This window comes from Drosophila sechellia, chromosome X (assembly GCF_004382195.2).
Source record: "Drosophila sechellia strain sech25 chromosome X, ASM438219v1, whole genome shotgun sequence".
NCBI classification, from domain to species: Eukaryota; Metazoa; Arthropoda; class Insecta; order Diptera; family Drosophilidae; genus Drosophila; species Drosophila sechellia.
Window position 1 is genome coordinate 17,870,620 of NC_045954.1, and position 22,340 is coordinate 17,892,959.

General features: G+C 40.6%; 1 protein-coding gene across 8 annotated transcripts in view; it reads left to right on the forward strand.

Moving 5' to 3' along the window:
• The window catches only part of LOC6618112 (probable Ras GTPase-activating protein), a 42,225-nt gene that overhangs the window by 14,129 nt on the left and 5,756 nt on the right, over positions 1-22,340 (forward strand). For 2 of the 8 annotated variants that reach the window (XM_032726820.1, XM_032726821.1), the window contains exons 2-3: positions 10,211-10,724; positions 11,655-11,726. The exons of 4 other annotated variants lie outside the window; for them this stretch is intronic. In XM_032726820.1, coding sequence (XP_032582711.1) covers positions 10,331-10,724; positions 11,655-11,726 — 466 coding nt within the window. In that variant the 5' untranslated portion in view covers positions 10,211-10,330. Of the gene's footprint in view, positions 1-10,210; positions 10,725-11,654; positions 11,727-14,919; positions 17,533-22,340 lie in introns of those variants that run through there. 2 more of the 8 variants (XM_032726818.1, XM_032726819.1) reach the window with 1 other exon arrangement.

The window sequence follows — 22,340 nt, forward strand, 5'->3', positions numbered from 1 at the left end:
TATCCGGATTAGCCGTCTTTTTTTTCGCCTTGGTATCGCAGAAGAATTTGAAACATGGCAACACTGGAGAGAGGTGCCCATTTTTTTGCGGGGGGTGTTGGGGGGTAATAAGGGAGCTTCTGGCTGTCTTGTTTGTTATTTGTTGTAAATACTGGTTGTTTTTTTTTTTTTTTGTCAATTGTTGTTATTGCTGCAATCAGAAGCCGTTGACACACATTATAGGCAGGTTCAAATTTGTTGCACTGAGAAAAAAAGTGGAGCAATAAATGGCAGTTAAAAATGTTAGGTTCGGATAGAAATTGTGTATTATTCATGACCAAGGGAAAAATACCCTTGCAATTAACTAGCCGGAAATTGCAGCATACCTTTAAAATTTATAATTTTACATTTATTTTTTTTTTGGTGTAAACATAATTGAAAAAAACTTTTCCTAAATTCAAATTGAAATCAAATTGAAATTATGTACATAATGCCTGAAAGATTTCGCTCTGTATAGTTGCGCTCAATCAAAATTTCGAGGCCCATGCAAATCACACAAAAGTGTTAAGCCCGGCTTATTGACACAACTGCAACAACTGCAACAGCAACGCGAATTGCAACTGCAATTTTCAGCTGTAACTGCAGCAACAGCATCAAGTTAAACGGCTTAACGGAAATCGAAACGAAATGCAATGAAAATAAAAGAAAAGCGGCCGAGCGAGCGAAAAACGAAAAGAAAAATCCAACGCCAATTGACACCAATTAAATAATTTGATGCACATGACCCACATTTTATTTATACATGCATCTACTTGAACGCACTACAAGTGGAGTATAGTATATTATAGTATAGTATAGTATTCAGAGCCAAGAACAATTGCAACAAATTGCAACTGCAACATCAACAATCGTTGATCCACATGCAGCTGCAACTGCACTTGCTGAATATCATACGAAAATAGCACTTGTCATTAGTTTTGCATTCATCGCTGTTTTCATCATGTTCTCTATGAATTTTTGACTTTTCTACATTCTATTCATTCAATTTTGAGACTTTTTTTGAATGCGTGTAATTCTTCTGCTCGCTAAATTAATAAACTGATGTTAACAGCTTGTCAATGCGATTTTTTTTATTGGTAGCCGTAAATGGAGCAGATTGAAAACGAGCTGAAAGTAAAGTGTTGAAAATTTAGTTTGATTTGTAATAGATGATATTTAAATTTATATATTCAATTACTAAATCATTTTAAAGTAATAACTGATAACTCAAAACCTAAAGATATTATGATATTACTTAATCGAATAATAAAGCGCAATACAATAAATCATAAAAAAGATTTGTGAGAACTGTAAAGATATAAGATATAAGATATATATATAATGATTCCCTAAGTTCTTCAGATCCAAAACAGTTAAAACAAAAATTTCCCACAAAACTGCTTAGTTGAATAAAAAATGGTGCCAACAATTGCGCATAAAATATATATTTGCGAATATTTCCTATTTTTAAAATTAACAAATGCTAGCTGAAGAACCCAAAGATATGATATGATGGTGAAGGTATTGCATAGTTATTTTTTTTTTTGGAACAATATTTTGATGGTGGTTATATTGTGGGGAAACTAGCGCTATAACCCCAGTGTTTTGGCCCCCCTAGGAGCTTCCTTTTGTTGGCAACAAAGTGTTTTCAGCCATACGATTTCTCAGCAGTCGATCAAATTTGTGGCCATCATCTTTTGTTAGTCACTGTAACAAGGGAATTGTGTGTAATTGTTTGAGATCTTTGTGCTATTTTTTTCTTTTTTTTTTGTTTCGACTATTTTGTTTTGTTTTTGCTTGCCCTTCTCTTTGCTTTGTTGTCAGCTGATCTTCCACTCGGCTTCCTCGTTTTTTCTCCCAGTTTTTCTGCGCTTTCCCCCCTCCTTACCTCCCCCACTAACAGCTCAGCTCAGCTGTTTGTTCGGTGCAGTTCATGGAAAAAAAGCTTCATATTTGCATTGCCTGAATGGCCAAAGGAGGGGCGGCGTTTTCGAGGGGGGTTGAATGAAAGGGGGCTGGCACATGTCACATTGGAGAGCTTTTTTTTTGAGTTATTATAGCGAACAAGCTGCTGTTGGCAGTTGTAGTTGTTGTAGTTGTCGAGCCTATCCAACGAGATATATGTACAAATATACATATATATGGCTATATATCTCATTGTTGCGGGCGAAATTGCCAGACAATGCGATCCCCTTCCACTCAAAATGAAAAACACGCAGTTGATGTTTTTTGTTGCAAGCGATACACTGACAGAAACAACTGCTTCGCAAAGGCGTTCGAAACCTATAATAAAAGAAGTTGTAATATTATTTAACTGAAAAGAGTAGTATTTTAATCGATCATTGTTGCTAAAAAATAAATCATATTAGCACATTTTTCTTATATTTCCTTGTAAATAAGGAGGTTCTGTTTGTTTTATGTGTACTAACTGCTGCTGCTGTTAATTATATGCGCAAATAGTTAAAGTCAAATTAAAATGCATTGCAACGGGCGGCGGACGCTTGGAAATTGCTTTTTCAGTTTTTATCTGGCTGTGGCGCTGGTTTTGGCCAATTGCATTTTCTTTCGGCCACAGCGATTTGTCCGATGCGCTACAAGTGCGCAAAACAAACATGTTTTACAATGAGTCTACTTTATGGTGGTGAAATGTCTTAAGAATCTCTATATATGTATGTTACTTATTTATATTTGTGATTATACTTATTTTTTTTAAGAAAAGGGTATTACCGATTCGATTGCTTGAAGTTTTCCTTTCTTTTCCTTCACATGAGTGCGGGTTGTTTTTGCATTTCCGTTGCTTTGAAGTTTCTGTTGATTTCTCGTTGCTGCTAAAAATTGAATAATTCGAGTCATAACTGTGGCAAAAAGCAAGCAGCAATAACAACAATTAGCGAAGCGGCACAGTTAGTAATTCATATATGTCATAAATCTATCTGTCTGTCGGCATTTTGCGTATCCGTAGCTGAGTCGTCTGTAAATGTATCTGTATCCGTGGCTGTATCTGTATCTTCCACTTGTCTTTCCGTCCGCGGATTGCCACACATTTGAGAGATGTCGTCATCGCACTGGCTAATGCACAAACGTATGGGATGTACAATCATCCGCTTTTCTGTGGTCCGGGACACGCCCTGATCTATATGGGATATATGGTATATACTATATGGTATGGACGGTGTGTGGTGTATGGTGCATGGTGTATGGACATGGATATGGTGGCAATTGCTGCCAGCGAAACATCAAATTAACTCGATTGTATAATCAAGTGGCGGCAGCAACCTAATCGTTGTGCTGGATGAGTGATAAAGCAGACGATGATGGATCATGCCTCTTAATTTGAAGACCCAAACGAAGGTCACAAGTAAACCCTTCATTTTCTTGGCCACCAAAGAGCCGAACAAACGAAATACTAGGCTGATTGTCGGTATTACATAAATCAGTACATGATTCATTGTGTTTTGAATGTTCGATTATCATGTTTATTGTTATATTTATTACTTTACAATGTGGTTTGGATATTACGAAGTCACTGCAAAGCGTCATATTCATACATACGCCTTTGCTCGATGCAAATTTTCGTATTTTCCAAATCAGTTCCACATATTTGTTGTTACTGTGGCCCCATGTAAACACGATCGAAACGATCCCGCTGATTTTGTTTATATTTTGACGAGCAGAACCGAAATTTTTCGGTACGCTTGATTTGTTTAGATCGGGCGAGAAATTTGTTTATTTCGCACCTTGAGATGCGTTTGAAATCATTTCCAAAAATACACACAAGTTTTCATTTTCCTAAGCTCTCTACACTACTCTAAATTTAGCAAGTCGAGACGAAAAAAACGAGAAGAAATTGGAAAAATAATTGCACGAACAACTAAACAAAACTACAGCAATGAAAAGGAAAAGCGCGAGCAACAAGTTCACACAGTTCTTTCTGGTAATAAAATGGAAGCAGGCAGAAATAATATGAGCTCCATAGGTCCCCCTGCTCTATGCTACCTCTCTCGCTCTCTCTTACCCTCTGTCGCACTCTCTCGCTCGCACTGCAGAGTGAAAAAAGCATTAAAACAGTTAAAATTGCTTTATGTATTTCAACATGGTCAACAATGTTGTGGCCTGTCTGCTGGAGATGGCCCATTGGGTGCTACTTAGCCCACGAAAGAGACCGCAATTGGGGCTGCGAAAGAGAGGGAAGATAGACACTCGGAGAAAATAGGGAGAATAACTCTAAAGCTTCTGAATGATAAAGCACGTTAAAAATCAAACTTATAGTACATCTATTTAAACACAATATTATACAGATATATTCTTTACATGTACAGTTAAATAAAAGTCGTTCTATTTTAGTTTAATATTATATTATTTAGTAAACTCAGGAATGTTTCTCTCTGCACAAAGACAATGAGTTAGCTGCTCTTTCTTTTCTTTTTTTTTTGCCCAGCAAATAATTTACATAATATGCAACACAACACATGTTGACACGAATATATCGGTTGAGCGAAGAGGGGGCTAGATTTAGTGGGGGGATGGGGTTGGGAAAGGGGTCCAAAGTAGGGGCTACTACGAGTTAAGTTCATCGTGTGAAAATGGCGTTGTCTTCGCCATATGTCTGCACTTTTTCGCTCCCCATACAACACCATTTCTCAGTTTTGTTGCGAAAGTAAAGTGGCTCAAACAGCAAGTCGCATGCTGATGATGACGGGTTCATAACGGTATTCAAGTTCTATAGTTCTATAGCTTTTCTTTTGCTCCCCCCAGTCATCAGGGGATGGTATTCAGCAGTATAGCGCAGTAGATTAGTAAGTGCACTCTAGCAATCGTAATCGCTGGGATCTGGCAAGCTCTCTTTTATGAGCCCATTTACAGCTACTAATTGAGCTGAAATTACCAGAAATTAACACAATTTTCTTTGCGATAATATAAGCATTATCAATATTCACTGGCAGTTTCAACACAATCGGTTCTTTAAGTTTCATAATAAATGGATTCATTTCTGACAATAAATATCAATGTACTGATATGGAAGTTCCAGTTTAAAGCTTCGATTGAGTTAATTTTGGTAACTTAGAACGCTTTCTTCGAACTTCGATGCTCCCACGATATTTGCTGAGTATCTCATCTGGTTTCAATGTCTCTACTCGAATCTCTGAAAATCATTCCCGCTCACGTATTTATACCTTTACATGAACTCCCTTTATTGGGATTGAGATACGTATCCCCGCCCCGCCCCGCCCCGCCCCGCCCCGCACTCCACTTTATTTATCTGATCACTTTAAATGAGAAACCGCGAATATCCGTCGAAAAAACGAAAACGTGCCTTCAATGACAACCGGCCGAGAGCAACAACAATTTCACTTTTTCGTTGTTACTTCGTTGTGGTTGGTTGGTAATTTAATTTGACTGTGGATCAACGACCACGACCCCCGTTCATCCGACCCCGTTCATATACACCCCTCCAACCCACTGCCGCCTTGCCACCTCCCTCTGACCTGGTCAGTGTAGTTTACCTAGTTGTTGTTTGCAATAATCATCAGCATCATCATTAGATCGCCATTGTTCTGAATGAATCACAAGCTCACACAATAATGCCCACCCACCCCTCTGGAAATCACCTGAAAAACGGGTGGGGTACTTACTGTATACACCTTTCCAAAAACAGATGTACCAGCACTTGCTTCTTAACGTTATTCGTGGAACGTCTGTTTTCTATGGCGAAGCTCCGCCATAATTGACGGAATTATTAGAAACCCTTTACTTATGCCATATTTGCAGCTTATTTCTTTGCAGACATCTATTCTTCACTTCAATTCCATTTTGGGTGCAGTTCATTTGAATGCTTTATGTGCAAATTATGCAGATTTAGGATGGTATCATATAGGAACATGTGCTGTCCTATCGATCTAACCATGATTGGTTTAACTTGATGTTAGTTTTGATTTATAGATTTATTTTTCAACATTCTTATGCTCATTTTTCTGGAACATTAACACTTTTCCGCAGCACTTTTCATTCAGAAGTGGTTTTTCCGAACCCCCTCGGGATTCTCCACCAGTTTTCCGCGTATCCGAACTCCGGGTATCGCTGCATCTTTTCCCTGGCACATTTCATTTATCATTCCGCGGTGCGTGGCTCCAAAAGAATATTTGTATGCCCGTCTGTCTCGCAATTATCGCCGCAATCATTGTGGTCCATTTTGATCTCATCTCATCACTATAACGTCAATTACGCCGCGACTTCAATTCGCCGTTTGTAAACTGAAAAGAGCAGGAAAAAAAAAGAGCCTGGAAAATGAAAATGTTGATGAAGACGCGCGGGCCACCACTTGGATGCGAATGGAAAAAAAAATAAGTAGAAGACGAAAGAAATGCCATAATAGAAAAATCTAAGATCTCTGCCTTTTGCCTTATTTTATGTATTTTTTCTTTCCGCGCCCGATGTATCTTGTAGTTACTTTAGTTAGTTACCGTACCCTGTGTACCTCTGTCAGATGCTGATCTCTCAACTGACTGTTTCGCGCAGAGGGAAATGACCTGGGGACCGGCGCACGGAGCCCACGGCCCTTTTTTCATTCAATTCCAATACACAAGTCGTCTGGCTACCCAGTCCATTGTCCACGATCCATGAACCCGCCGCCACTCGGCAAAACGGCTATCTAAAATTTCACACACAGCAGTACAAACTGTTTGGATGTGATTTAAAAGGTTGTACGAGCTGAAAAAGATGGTATCATATCATTACATTTCAGATGCAACGCTACTTTGTTCCATGGGTTGCATTATAATATCTTTATTATTTGGCAAATAGTTACAGATAATACCACATTTTAAATATTACTTAGGATTTACTTAAAGAGAATGAATGAATGAGTAATAGTTTCCTTTGTTATATCATATACTATATAATGTATATAGATAACTGATAAAAATTCGTAATATATCAGAATATATATAATCACACTTAGCGAAATGGGAGTGCCTGTTTTGGCGAGTGTTTCGCTTGCATAACCCAAGTGCGATCGAAAACACCGGTTTCGCTCTGATGGCGTGGTGTTCTATACGAGCAGTATGCGACAAAAGATGAATGGATGGATGGAAAGTTTCCCACGTCCCCGCGACGAGGGCAGACAACCAGCACCAGAGTGCCTATTATAAGGCGATACTCATTATAATATATATATTAGCCGTAAACCTAATGAGCTTTGGCTTTGTGTGGGACCTTGCTTCTGGGCGGTTTTGAACTTCTCCGGAACGGAATCATTATCCGCCGAAATGAAATGGGAATGAACAGCGAATTCTCTAGAATGGGTGGTTGCCACGCTTGCCATAAAAGTTTTGCCAACATAAATGGGCTACAAAAGAAGTTGCGAAGTGGGTATTTAAATCTCATTTAAACTATAATATATTATAATATATTTAATTTACATATATGAAAAGGAAAAGTAATAAACAGCCTGATTTCTCGGTATCACATAGGTGTGGCGGAAATGGAAGATCATCTTCCACTGAATCTTTGTGGTTTTGTTCTTTACGCCTTGAGTGCGCCAAGTCTTTACCTTTCGTGGCTTATCACCTGGTCCTGCCCCTTCAACCCCCCCCCCCCCCCCTCTTCGGGGGAGCAATGCATTGCATTGGTGCATATATAATCAGTTGAGTCTGGGCAAAGTCTATGATTGGATTGACGTTGTTGGCTGATGTTTGAGCTTGTTGTTGCTGCTGTTGTTTCCATCATCGTCATCGACGTGCAAAAATGCATCTCTGCCAAATTATTCAATTTGCGGACGAGACGCCCTCAAAAAACAATAAATAAAAAATGAAAAACAAAAAACAAAAAGCCCCAAACAACGTAAATAAAGCAAACACATTGTGACGCCAACGCCGGCTGCATTAATCAGCAAAAAAAAAAAAAAATTGAAAAAAAAAGCAAGGAATCACATGGAGAAAAAAGAGCTTTCAGCTTGAAGCGTTGCATGCTGCCTTTATATGGCGCATCCGTTGCAGTTGCCGCTTTTGTTTGGAGTTTTTCTCTTTTTCCCATATAAAAACATCATCAGTCGCCGGCGGAATGAAAAGGGAAGCGGAGTAGGAGTCATGTGACCATATTGTGCATGGTACGCCACGGCATACAGCATATAGCATATCGAATTCTGAGCACTTCTGGCCATTGGCTTGCACTTCCGTTTAAATGGAAGGTGGACAGTGGACAAAAGAGAGTCCGGTCGGCCCGTTCTGGGCGCACAGGTGCCAACGTGGGCGACTCGCTCGAATAACCAGAGAAGCGTGAATGAGATAAAGACCTACACTTACAGAAAATCGGTAAACTTAAGGTCTTAAATCGATGGGAAAATGTGTCTTAGGGCCTGAGTAGGGTATCTCATCTCTACTTTTTCAATTCAGGTGCTTTTGAAACACACCAATTTTTCTTTCCTTTCTAATCTCTACTTAATTACACAATAAAAAATGTAATTTCTAATGATTAAAGAGATGTTGAATCAAAAAGGTTTTCTACGTTCTATTATTAGAACCTAATTTCAAATCTATCCATATAAAATCCAAAAACTATACATATAATATATGTAATGTATATTTACATTTCTCGAGTGATTCATGGTATACAACGTCAAGTTTTACTTAGATACATATACATAGATCTAGTTAAATTTCTTGCAGTGTAGCAAGGAAAAGAGAGGCAGCTAGAGAACAGCTGCTGCGTGTCTGTCGTCGCTACCGTTGGAGAAAGTAATGAAAAAATAGTCAAGTCTTTGTGGCGAAATTTATGTTTATCACCAGAGCACGCACACAAAAAATTCAATTGCTAGAAAAATATGATGGTTAGCAACCAGTTTTCTTTTCGGGCACGCAGCAATTGAAAGCAGATATGGAAAATTATTTTAATAACAATAAAACTAAAAGAAAATAAAACGAAAATAAAAACGCGAAACGCACGCAAGAGGAAAATCCAGTAATGGAAATCAGCAAACCACAAAATTGAGGCCTAGAATTCACACCGCCGTACAAGCGAAACCCCATTTTTGGTTTTTCTCTTTATTTTTTTTTTATATTTTTTTTTTTTTTTTGCAGAGGGGAAAATGCAAAAACCGAGCAAGAGAAAGCCAAAGCTCCTCAATCATTACAGATTTTTAGCGCCTTGGGCTGATTGCATACATTATGATTGCTGGCGATTTAATTGGCCTGCATTTATCGATTGGCGCCTACATTTAAGAGGAAAACTCTGGCTTAAAGTCGAGCTATCTGCCAGATAAATAAGGATTTTCAACTATAATATTTAAAACAAGAATTAGAACTGAATAGTGCTCGCTTATGTTAATGGTTTCTTATTAGTTGTTTTATACTATGTAATAACAATCTTGTGGGGGCTGAATAATTTATGCACTCTCTTCTGAAGATTTCTCTATTACTCTCTCTCTCTCTCGATCAGATGTGTGAAACCCCCACCCACTGCAAGAAAAAAAAAACACCCACAGCTGCTCATACATAAACAAACATTTCATGTCGATTTCATTCCGTTTTGGTTTCAATTCCGTTTCGTTTCAATTCCCAACGAGCGTAAAATTGTACAAGTTAAAAGGAAAATTTAAGCCAAAACACTGAAGGCTAATACATTCATACATAGTTGTTATATTATTTATATGTTTTCCTTTGTGGCGCAGTCGCGCGTGTGCAAAAGAACGAAAAACCACTTGGAAAAATTAGCTGAACAAAATTTAGAGGCCCGAAAAAAGTCGCTGTCGTAGGAGCCTTTAGATTATTATTTTTATTATTGTTATTTTTTTTTGTTCGTTTTTGAGGGCGGTAAAACCGGTAGGGGTGCGCTTACAGGGCCCAACACGCCATAACCATAAATCTTAATTGCCGACGCAGGCAAGCGAAACCAAGCCAAGTTAAACCGGCGATGTCAGATGGTTTGGGCCCAAAAAGAAAAATGAAAAACAGCCCTGTTTAACCGAAAGAAATGGGGATGGATGTCCGAGATCAGTTCATATGTGTAATTGTGTGAAAAGAATACATTTCAATGGAATGCAACACTAATGTTGTTCGCTTAATTGAAATAGAAACTCTAGTCCTTAAACTTTAAATTCACTAAAACGCCTAATGAAATCGACCAAGCCAGGCCAAATGTGTTTCGCCCTTCGCGAGTGTTGTGATCTGAAATTTATACCTGCCCCTTTGTCGCACAGGAAACCATGTCAAGGTTAAACACTAAAAACTAAAAAAAAAATATATATATATGAAACCAAAAATCTGCAAAGGCAACTTTAGCAAGGATACCAAATAGAAAAGCAGCTAACCAAATCAGAATGAATTGCGGTGCTTTGCGGGCAATAAGCGACGAGGTGCAAATGCAGACGGTGAACTCGACGACTCCGCAACAGAGGAAGATGCACTCCATGCCGCGCACTGCCCCCCAGAATTCCCAGAACTCGCAGAACTCCACGCCAAATCCAGCCACGCGAACCATGGAACAGCAGCCACCGCCGACTTCGGCACTGCGGAGGAGCACAATGCCCCGTGGTCGGGGATTGGCCTCCTGTTTGAGGGGCGAGCGGGATGATGCACCCACGCCGCCCATTCACGGAACGATGAACACCGATGTGGAGATAGTGCAGGCGCTGCAGCTGATGAAGGGCAGCGAGCAGGAGCGAGTGTCTGGGACAGGATCGTGTGCCTCCACTCTGGAGGCCACGGGCAGGAGTAAGTAGATGTGACACCTAACACTTGAGGGGCATATCACTGGGTTTTTGAAAGAGAAATTAACTTTAAATGGATAACTTTAGCGATAAACAAACATATGTTGCACTATCTATTTAGTCAGTTTGCAGTATGAAATGCACACATTTTTAGACAACTTTTAAAGCAACTAACTTTATTTTATATGTGTACGCTAGGATATAGTTAAAGTTTAGTTAAAGACTAAACTCAGTCAGAAATTGAACTGATTCAGCTGTCTGCTCACATCGGAGAACCCCCAGCTTCGTTGTATCTGTCATCACATTACTGCCCAAGAGGATGAATGGATGGATGGCTGGATGGAAGACGGATGTGACATCATCGAGAATGAGAATTCACAATCATCACTGGATTGGCTGAACAGTTGGGCAGTTCGTCAGTTCGGCCATTCCGCTTTGAAGTCAATTGTGTGGCGGCATAATTTACAGTTGCACAGTTACGACTGATGACCCGCGCAAAGTAGATAATGCAGTGTTTGGTTGGGAAAAAGTGTCAACGGCACAATCATAATCACAATAATAATGCCTTCGTCTGGGAACCCAAGGGGCCTGGGGCTCTTTTTAAAGACCAGAGATGCCAGACACATACGTACATACGCAGACTCCTGGGTCACCTACAACAATTGCTCAATTTACGAGCGTGCCCCACATTGTCATCGCCGCGACCACTTGCGATGTTTAGCAATTGTATCTGTGTATCTGTCTGTATTTCATATTTTGCATTAATTGAAGTGAATTTTCCAGCACAAGCTCAAAGGTTAGGCCATGTAAATGGGTCGAGTTTTGCAAAACAAAACACCAAGCAGAAAACACAAAACATCTAGTATCTAGTAGACATCTGGCATTTGCATTTAACACAACTAATCCATTTCAACCTCTTTTCCACTACTTGCAGGTGAGTACAAGTCGAAGACACTGCCTCGCATACATTTCGATACGACGTTAAACGATACATCGCTGAACGAAGGTAACAACACAAAGTGCCCGATTGTTCGATTGATTCCCTTTCAGTGTGGTAAATGATTGAGTGAGTGACTATGGCGGCAACTTACTCATGCATTATCCGTATCTCAATGTCGTGACATTGTGTCTGTTTCTGTTTCTGTTTCTGATTCCCCGATTTCCATGTGGTGGCGCTTAGAACGCTTTTGCACTGGACTGCCATATAGAGACCTAGAAACCCACAAACGCGAATACTTTTGCCGGCTCAGCGCAATCCGATCTGCTCTGAGCTTATCAGCACTTGCTGGACATTATCACATTCATGGGCGATATTTAACCCTATGCATTCGGACGCCTGGGGGTTCTTAAAACTTGCATATAATATCGGAAGCTCATCGTGAGAATTATATTTCCGTGTTTTCGGGATTCCCAAATAGTAAAAAAAAAATAAGAAAAAATTAGTCATTCCATATGTAAATATGCAAGCTGGAATGGTTATGGCATTTTCACTTTAACTATTGCGAAAACCAATACAAATTTTACTTTCATGTCTTGCAAAATCGAAACCAAATGATTATGTGCCACTTAAAGGCAATCAGTCTTAAAACGCTTTATAAATATTTATAAATGCCATGCAACTGAGTTAGTTATTAGCACCTTTAAGTTTTTTTTTTTAACAAACAACTGGATATATTGAATCAGTCCACATAAGTTAATTCCTTCTGCTAAAATCAGCATTGTTAACAAACTTTGCTTTACTTGCGGTAGCTTCAAGAAGTTTACTGTATGATTATTTAAAAGAAGGTTTTTTTTTTTTTCTTTTTTTTTTTTTCAGTATTTGAACGATGATGTTTTTATTATTTGATCAACGCACTGTTACCCATGCGGCAACTTAATTTGATCTGCTTAAATTATTTTATTTTACAATATGTCTTGGTTACTTAAGACTAACAGATTTTTAATCCTAAAAATGATAGGGAGAATTATAATAGTTGATATAACATAATAATTACTATTTATTTGATTATTCTAATGAATTTTTAAAACTAAGACTTTCTAGGTCAAAACCAGGTCAGGGAGGTCATGAGGGTGGTGTCGCTTGAGTCTTCTTTTGACTCTAGTCCGAGGGTCAGCATTGACCACAGCTGCAGTTCCTAGCTTCCTTGCTAGGCTGTTGGGGTGTACATTAAGCCTTTCCATATATTTTTGGGCGATGTTCTGGAGCTTGTCTCCTATTTTGGGCACCTTGAGGTCGCGTTCGATGTCTCTTGTTCTCATATACCAAGGAGCCCCCGAAATTCTTCTTAAGGTCTTCGCCTGTAAGATCCGGATCTTATTAAGGTGACTCTTCGCAGCAATGCCGTATACCTGCAGGCCGTATAACAGGCAGGGGGCCAATATGGACTTGTATATATTGACCTTGCAGCCAAGCGACAGTTTGTTGCGTGGTGCAATGAGCCAAGACATCCGAGCAACCTTGGTCCTGAACGCTTGCTGAATATTTGTGATGTGCCTGCTGAAGGTGAGCTTCCTATCGAGGGTAATACCAAGGTATTTATAAGCCTGATGGTGTCTGATCAGTCTCCCATTCAGACTGACACCCGGACAGCTACCTGTTCGGTTGGAGAACGTCACATTGGCACACTTCTCAGCGTTGATGCGCACATTCCAGTTCTCAGCCCATTGCTGGAATGCATCCAGGTATTCCTGTAGACCAGAAGTGGCAGCCAGGATACTTTTACTTTTCGTGAGCACAGCAGTATCGTCAGCGTAGGTGGCTATGAGCACATCTTCTTCGTCTACCTCTGTGACTGGTGTGTGAGTAGGCATGTCCGAAGCAAAAACTGAGTATAGGGTTGGGCCAAGAACGCTTCCTTGAGGAACTCCAGCTGCAATTGGATTTAAAAGAAGGAGAATGAATTTCATTCATACGCCACTCGCAATTATCTTTATAATATTAACTCCCTGCATAAATCGAGGCGTTTTAAGATCATCCACGCAGTAGATTATACTGTAAACTTTCGAATTCTACACGTACATATCTACACGAAGTGACTGTATTCTACACGAGCCAAAAAGTATGCACTATTTCATGGATTAACCATGTTTATTTGCATAACTCCTCGAATGCATGTTGTTATTTAATTTAGGGGAACTCCTTTCCTTAAAATGTAACGGAATTTCGAGAGGCAGGACGTGGCTTATATAACGATCGCTTGGCCAGGGGTTGAAAGTTGATAAGTAAAGCAGAAAACTGCCTCTCACAACAGTTCATTGTGCCCCTATGCTAATGTAATGCCCCTGGAAATGCGAATGGAAATGGTTACTTTCGAGCCGCTCGTAAACAAGTCTTCCGTTTTTCGTTGCGGCGAAGGAAGTGAACGTGTCACATAAAACCCCATAGTCACGCACTTCCGCAGTAAACAAAAAACGGAAAGAAAAAAAAACAATAATAAAATAAAATAGAGGTAAAGAGCGAACCAAGCGTTACGACGCTTGGTATGGATGGGTTGTACGGGGGGGGGTTGGGGTTCGGTTGGTGTTCCCTTAATTTGTATTATGCCTTGCCCGACTGCCCAACTAGCACCTAACACACATTCATAGACACCCACAGTTGAGGTAGGAAAATAGGATTACTTAGTGTGCTCCAAAGCGTGGATACTTACATAGATGTCGTATCATAAATATGAGCATTAAAAACAACAAAAATGAGTTATTTGCTATTTAGAAATATATATTAGCAAAATTAAAAAATCTGATATAAGATATATTTAAAAATACGATAAAGATATATCTACATTTTAAATTTAGAGCAAATTCTTATTGAAATTTTGGTATATCGAAAAAGGCTTATATTCTTTTCGCTGCGGTAGCTATAATTTTTACCGCTATTGTGGCGTTGTTGTAGCCCTCTCTCGCTGGCGCTCTCTGCGCAGCACCCTCGATGGGCAGCACTGACGAGATCGTCGACTGCTGTTTTTTTGTCTTTTCGCATTCGAGATCAGCGACTGTGTGAAAAACGTTGTATATTGACATTAAGAACACAAAGAACTATGCGTTCAATTAGAGCACAATTGTGAAAAGGGATTACTGCCACGTAGAACACGATCATTGCTTGAAAATCGATTAATCGATAGCGACCAAAACGCCGAAAAGTATCGCCGCAGACAAAACATCGCTGCGCGCTGCGCAGATGTTTTGTACATCGCTAGATCAGATCGATTTGAGAGTTCGGGTGGAGTGGACGGAACGGAACGGAGCGGCGCTGGCGGTTGTTTAAATCGCCCGTTTATTATTGTTTTTAGTTTCGCTCTCGCGTGCCTCGGTTTTAACTATATTATTGCACTTTATTATATTCTGCGTGCATTAAAAATAATACCTCCTTTGCCTTGTTTGCTGAGCTACACCTCTAATTTTTTTTTAATAATTGTTAAAGCTAGTGCTGTTTTTGTTAAAGTGTTTTATCCCCTAATTCCAACAACAACAACAACAACAACCGAAAACGCATTCCTGCACACGAAGGAGAAAAAAGATGTGCGTGTGTATTAGCAGTCTCTCTGCGCTGCGTTTGTGTGTGTGTGTGTGTGTATGCTGCAACTGGAAACCAAAATTAACCAACAACAACAACGTTAAACCAAGAGTAGTACAAAAAGTAAAGATAAATAAAGAAAAACTTAACCAAGCGACAATGTGATGCGATAAAATAACAGCAAAAACAAAGCGCGAAGAGAAAGAGAAAAAACGCGGAAATGCAGTTGAGCGCATAATTTTTATAAGCCAAGCGACAAACGCACACCGAAACAACAGCAACAAAAATAACTCAAAGGCAAAGCGAGAGGGGAAGTAAATAAAATTCAAGAAGTAAAAACAGAAGCATCAGCGAAAAAGAGAAAGAAGTAGATGTACTAGAAGGGGAAGAAGAAGAAGCAGCAGCAGCAGCGTCAACAAACACAAATACAAAATATACCTGCGTGTGCTCCCTCTCTTTGTCTCTTTCTCCACCTCTCTCACTCTGCGAATGTGTGTGTGTGCCATGCTCTCGAGAATACACTGAGCGAAAAATAACAAAATGTTGCAGGCCGCTAACAGCACAACAACAACGACAACAACAGCAGCAGTGGGAAATACAGCAGACACAGGAAACAGTGAAGGCCCGATAGTAGCGACGCCGGAGGAGAAATCCCAAAGACGACGCTCCACATTCTATGTACCATTGGTAATAGAAGACGAAGAGGAGACCAAAAAGGATACGCCCGCAGATCATCTGGTCCAAAAGTCCTCGAGCAATACGAGCCTAAGTAGCAATAGCAATTCCCTAACGAATTCCGAAACAAAATCATCGAAAAGCTATAGTCTGCGCAAATCGAGTTCGGTGAAGAGCGGCGTGGCCAAGGTTAGTGCTCTCTTCGAGCGGAAAACTCCATCGAAAATGTCGCCACCTTGCGGCTTCAATTGGAGCATCAGTGGCAGCGAGAATACGGCCCAGTACTCCGATACCGATGAGGATGAGGAGAACTCCACGGAGGCACGTCATCGCGAACAGCTGCTGAAGACCCTGCCCAGCGGCAATAATAATTCCACCACCGCATCCCCATCGAAACTGAAACGATATGGCATCGTACTGAACGTCATCAGTTTGAATGGCAGCGATAACGAGCAGTCCTCGATGGGTAGTAATGGTAGCAGCATGCCATCCATGCCATCCATGCCAAACAGCCAGAACATACCAAATGCGGCTGCGCCCAGGACTCATTTCAATGAGGAGAACGACATTGTCCTGGCCACTCCCCCGCCGCCCAAACAGCAGGCTCTATCCGCCGCCCATGAGTCTAACGACTACGATGATGACTCAGAGATAAGTCGCATGCAGACGAACACCTCGACGCCCATAAAGCTAATGAAATCGCGATCGCGAACCAATATACTGGCCGTACCGCTGCCATCGGTGGAGCGCGGTTTGGCAACAACAAATACGACGCCCAATAATAATAATACTAATGGTAATAGTAATGGTAGTACCAGTAATACGACCACTACGACAACGACGACGACGACGACGCTGATTACGCTCCGTGCAAAATCGAAGACCCTGCCGCAAAATCTATCGCCCTCAGTTGTTTTACGCGAGGCAGCCGCACTGGATGAGCTCGAGAAGAAGCGGGAAAAGTACCAGGAGAAGGAGGAGAAGCGGGAAAAGCTGCAGGAGAAACAGCGTCAGCTGTTCGGCGGCAGTACGGCCAGTCAGATAGCGGGCTCGTCGCCATACAAGCTGCAGAACAGCTGTTCGGCCACCTCGATACTCACGCACAGTTTTCCGCCGAAGAACCTCTTTCTACTCAAGTCCACGCCCAAGCTGTCAACGGATATAGCCGCGGCCACGCCCCCAAATACCTCGGCGATCTGTTCGCCGCCCAAGAAATCGCTTAGCTTCATCCGACGTGCCCACTCCACCAAGGTGGCACGCAGCAATTCGCTGCTCAAACCAAATCAGGCTGGAATCCTAGGATCGAGCAGTGGATCCAACGGACTCGGAGTCCATCAGGGCGTCATGCAGGGAGCATTGTCCATCAGCTGTGCTGGGGACAATTCCAGCAACAATGGCAGTTGGGGCAAACACTTCTACCAGCCCTACGATGTGTGTCCCTTGAGTCTAGACGAGCTCAACTGCTATTTCCAGGCGGATCAGTGCGAGAAACTGATCTGCGAACGATTCAAGATCAGGGATCTGGCCATACACATGGCATCCGCATCCGCAATTGGAGCGGATCTCTCTGTGACCACAGAAAATGAGACAACGGCAACGGCGGACGACGATGCGGGACATCATTCCGGTAGGTCGATCCCCCCCTAAAACAAAAATTCTTTGTCCCTGCTCAATGGGCAGCAAGTACTACATAAGTATTTCCTGTGGCAAACAACCGAAAAACAACCCCTTTGAGATCCCATATACCATTTCATTTCGATCGGATCGAACGATCCCCGTTTGTATCGAGCAACGGCGATCGCATTTGGTATTCCCCTATCTGCGCAGGGTCACGATAAGATAAGACATAACCCTCGCCCCTTAATGACAGTGCCGGCCAAATTTATAGGTCTGCAATAGCTATCATTATCGTTCTATGGATAAACTAATGACAAAGGTATCAGGAACTCATCTGAAATTCCTATTTTCCATTACCAAGATCACTTCTGCGTATCGAAAACGAAACCCTTTACGGTATTTCAATTTTGCTCATTAATATCGTTGGGTTCTAGATATAATATGAGGGATCTTAGTAGATCTTAAGTAGAAAATAATATAGTTTCTTTAGTTAGTTATAAGGAATTGATACCCAGTACACAACTCCATAGCACAATGTCATAATTTTTATTTGTATAATAAGCAGTGGTATTTGTTGATATTTATAATAATTTAAATACGCTCCATTTGAGATCGAGTTTTTATTATTTACTTTTCTGGCAGACATTGCCTAATGATGTACAGATCTATTAACTAAAGTGTAAAGTATATAACAAATTGTCTATTAGGGTTGATAATGGCCAGTATAAAAACTCCACAACACAATGTTATGCTTGTAAATTACAACTTTTATTGTGGGTACCTTCCATTTAATGGCCAAATGTTTCAAGGGCTATTATTATGACCGCAGCTGTGCCACAGCCCCCTTCTCTTTTCGTGCGTTCTTCACACTTTCTGGCGGCTCTTATTAAGCCTTCCTGTGCGTTTCTTTTGCGACGTTTGCCATCATCAAGCCTGCCAGCTACTTTATTTACACACGATCGGAGGTGAACCCTCCTCCCCAACCAACGCCACCATGTACATCAGTATATATATGTGTATTTATGTGCGCCCAAGTAATATGTATTCTTTTGGAACGTAGCCCAATTATGTGGCTCAATTGTAGCTCAATTTGATGGCCATGGAGGGCAGTGACGCGTCGCACCATGGGCTTCATAGCAGTGTACAGAAAAATAAGAATATTAAATAATATTATGTTACAGAAGGAATGTTAGACAGGGCTGTATGACATTGAATATTCGAACTAGGTTTAATTTACAAGTTCTAAAGAGCAATTCTTGATCGATATTATTATTCTTTATAAGGTTAGGAATAAATCAAGGGATTCGATATTGACCTGCATAACATTCTTTAAAAATGCATTGAGTGAATGCCTTGATTCTGCTGTGATCTGGCTTTCTTTCTGTGTAAATTCTGAATTGAACCCCGGATAAACCGATTCGAAAGTGATTGGAGTGTGTACATAAATAAAGTATATCTATCCTCTTGCATTCTGATTTGGTATTCGAGGAACGCCATTGGTGTTTTTTCCAACTAGTGAGACGACTTCTTGAATTATTCCTGCTGTGCTGGCCATTGAATCGAAATCAGTTTTCTATACTTGGAACGCCGCTAGGAAGCTCATTGCATTTCAATGAGTTCGAAAGAGAGAGGATCACGCTCTGCGGTACCGTTAAATGCCCGATCGATTCGCATTAACGCCGCCGAAGAAGTGTGACCAATTCGATTTGTGATCATTTAAATTATGGTCCCACTGTGCGGCGTCGTTTCTGTTTGCTTGTTTTTATTTTCCCTTCCCTTGCCTTCTTCCCAGTCATTCTATCTGGCTACAATTTCAATTTCGTTGCTTTTTTCTGGACTGTTGTTATTTTATTATGATTCACACACACCCGCACAAGAAACCAGTTTTTTTTTGAAGCCAGTAGAGAGAGATAGAGAGCGAGCGAGCGGAGAATGAGAATGCCAAACAAACGAACCGCTTTATTTTAAAACTCAAATTGTTGCTGCCATTTTTCGCTGATGCACTGCAAATAATTGGTGTCAATTTGAAGAGAGTTCACGAAAATGAGCAAACAAATTGTGGCTGAAATACTTGCAATTATGTTAAATCATCTTGAATGATTGTGTGCCAAACAATAAAAGAAAACCAAATTGTGATGTAATTTGTAATGCCTTAACACTTTTTGTTACATGCGAGGGCATACTATTTGCAATTCTCATTTTTCAAAAGAACCCAGTTTGTAATGCTACGAAATGTAAATACGTACTTTTTGTACCCAAAAATAGAGTTTCGAAACACATGTGCATCTTTTTCAAATGCCTCACAGTCCATGTCAAGTGGTCAGCAAACATGGAGATAGTGTTTGCTGTAGTTTGCCGCTGCATTCGCTCAGTGCAGTTGTAGTTGTAGTTGCAGTTCAGTTGCATTTTATTTGTAATGTGATAAGGCGCAAACGCTTTCGTAACTAACGACTTAACCCAAGGCGGTTCCCATTTTTCGTCGATAAAGCGGACGCGACGATGGAAATGAAATGAGAATAGAAAATAGACAAGTCCGAAAGGAATATTTATGATTTGGAGAGCGTGCGCTAGTCAAATATGAAGTTACTTTTTTATTGATCGACGCCTTATCGCCGCAGAAGACTGCGACTCCATGGTTCCATAGATCATATATCACATGTATCGCTCAACCGAGTAGTGTTGACATTTTCGAGAAATGCGGCGAGAAGAGGAGCCAAACAAAGCAAAGTTAAGATAAAGATACTGTGGCCATTTATCTGCCACGATCGTTGGTTGTCTGGCTAGTTCCATTTATCAGAGCTCCACTGACGGATCGTGAGATAGTTAGTGATCACTGTACGCATTTTCCTACTTTCCACACGGTGCTGCGGCTATGGCTTTGGTTTACTTAACGCGTCGATAATTGAGCGCTGACCTTATCGCACAGTTAGCATCTGCCCAAGGCGCCCAAGATATATCCGATCCAATTCGATCGATCACCATTTCGGCCGATGGTTCGCAGCGAAAGCGAACCGACCTCTCTCTTTTTAATCCGTTTTAATTGCATCGCTGTCTCAAGAGCCCGAAAACCAAAGAATTTGTTCACGTTGTGACTCAAGCGATGAGCAATATTCATATGTGAGTAGTCAGCATTTCAGCATCATCACGATCATGAACTCGCGGTCTCGTAGGTCCGGTCATCTGGCCAAAAATTACCAAATTATTACACACTCACCTGAGATTTGGTGTAATATACTAGACCTGATCTCTGCTGACTTCATCGCACTATATATGCGGATTGGCCCACCTTTTTTATGCCCGAAATGGTGTTTGCCATCATTGGGTTTCATTGGATTTTGAAATGTCGAAACAGACAATCTCGTTTGTATCATCCCATAGAGACTTAATTAGTTCTTGAACTCCGGGCTACATTGGTTATTAATGGTGGGTCATAGTTGTGAGAGCAGTTCAAACCCATTCAAATGCTCAGTGGGTGCAATAATTACTTTCTTTATGAGGCAGAAATGTTCAAGTAATTGCAGCTTGTTTCTACAGAAATTTGATAAGCCAACTTGCCCTAGATTATTATGGAAAGTTTGTGCAGAGAAAGAGCATATTTACTATATGTGTGTACATATAGTATATATCTTAATTTGAAAGTGTTGATAGCAACCTTGCTTAGTTTCCCTTAATTAAATGATGCCTTTGTTCATGGGGTGCGTCTTCTTTGGCTACCAATTTTTCTTTCTGCTGGCCAGATTTGCGTGCCTATTCCAGATTTGGCATTAATCTAGGGGCGTGGAACACCCACCGTCTACAAAATCGGTATAAATGCGCCGTATTCGACTCACCTTTTTTTTATTCATTTATGCTTTATCGCTTTGAATTTGATGCTTTTTGGCTTGGGCTGGCTGTTTGCTTTGCACGCCAGGCGGTAAGATTACGACGATGATACAGTTGCTCATCAACGAGTTTTGATCTTATATAGGAATATTTCATATTTTTACCATTTCGTATTAATAATAGAAGTTGTGTGTCTTCGTATGCCAAACATGACACAATTTGGTGTGTATTTTTCTGAATGAATGACAAATCGCGCTGTTTGCATCTGGTGGTGGACATTCAAATGAATCAACCTGGAAATGCGGAAGGCAGCCCTTTTGGACAGCAAAAGAAACTGATGGGCGGAGTAACCCATTAAACATGGAACATGGGATGGCCTGTCCGTTGTTTCGATGCCTCTTTTGCATGCCATCAGATAAAAATGATGTTTGCTCACTCTCTCTCCCCCTATGAGTCAGAATGATGGGATGTGGCAGCATGTCCATGGGCTCCACCTCTTCCACCTCCCACCGCCCGGTACACACGATATCCCCCTGTTTTCATGGCTAACTTTGTAGGTGGCCTGCCTTCGACAAGGTCGCTTTGTTTTTGGGCTCGTTCTTCATTTTCTTCTTGGCTGTGCGGGCGGCTTTGTGGAAAGGAGAAGACGAGATGCCCAGGTGGAAACTGGTTTCTGGTACCCGGATTCTGAACTCAGTTTCAGCTACGGTTGCACTGCGGCAAAGACGACTTAAGGGACAATTCTTACCATTTTTTACTCCATTAAGGTAGTATATAAATACTACAGTTTCTATCTATTTCTTATACTTATGATATAATTTTATTGTTTTAAATCGCTTTTATTGATTAATAATAGCTATGAACTAAGCATGAATTTCCTCTTAAATGGTATTTTTAATTTGTTAAATAAATACAAAATAATCAGTATTGAGTTGCTATTCCCGTTATTCCGAATTAAATTATTCAAGTTGATCATAAAGTAAATGTTTCATGGTT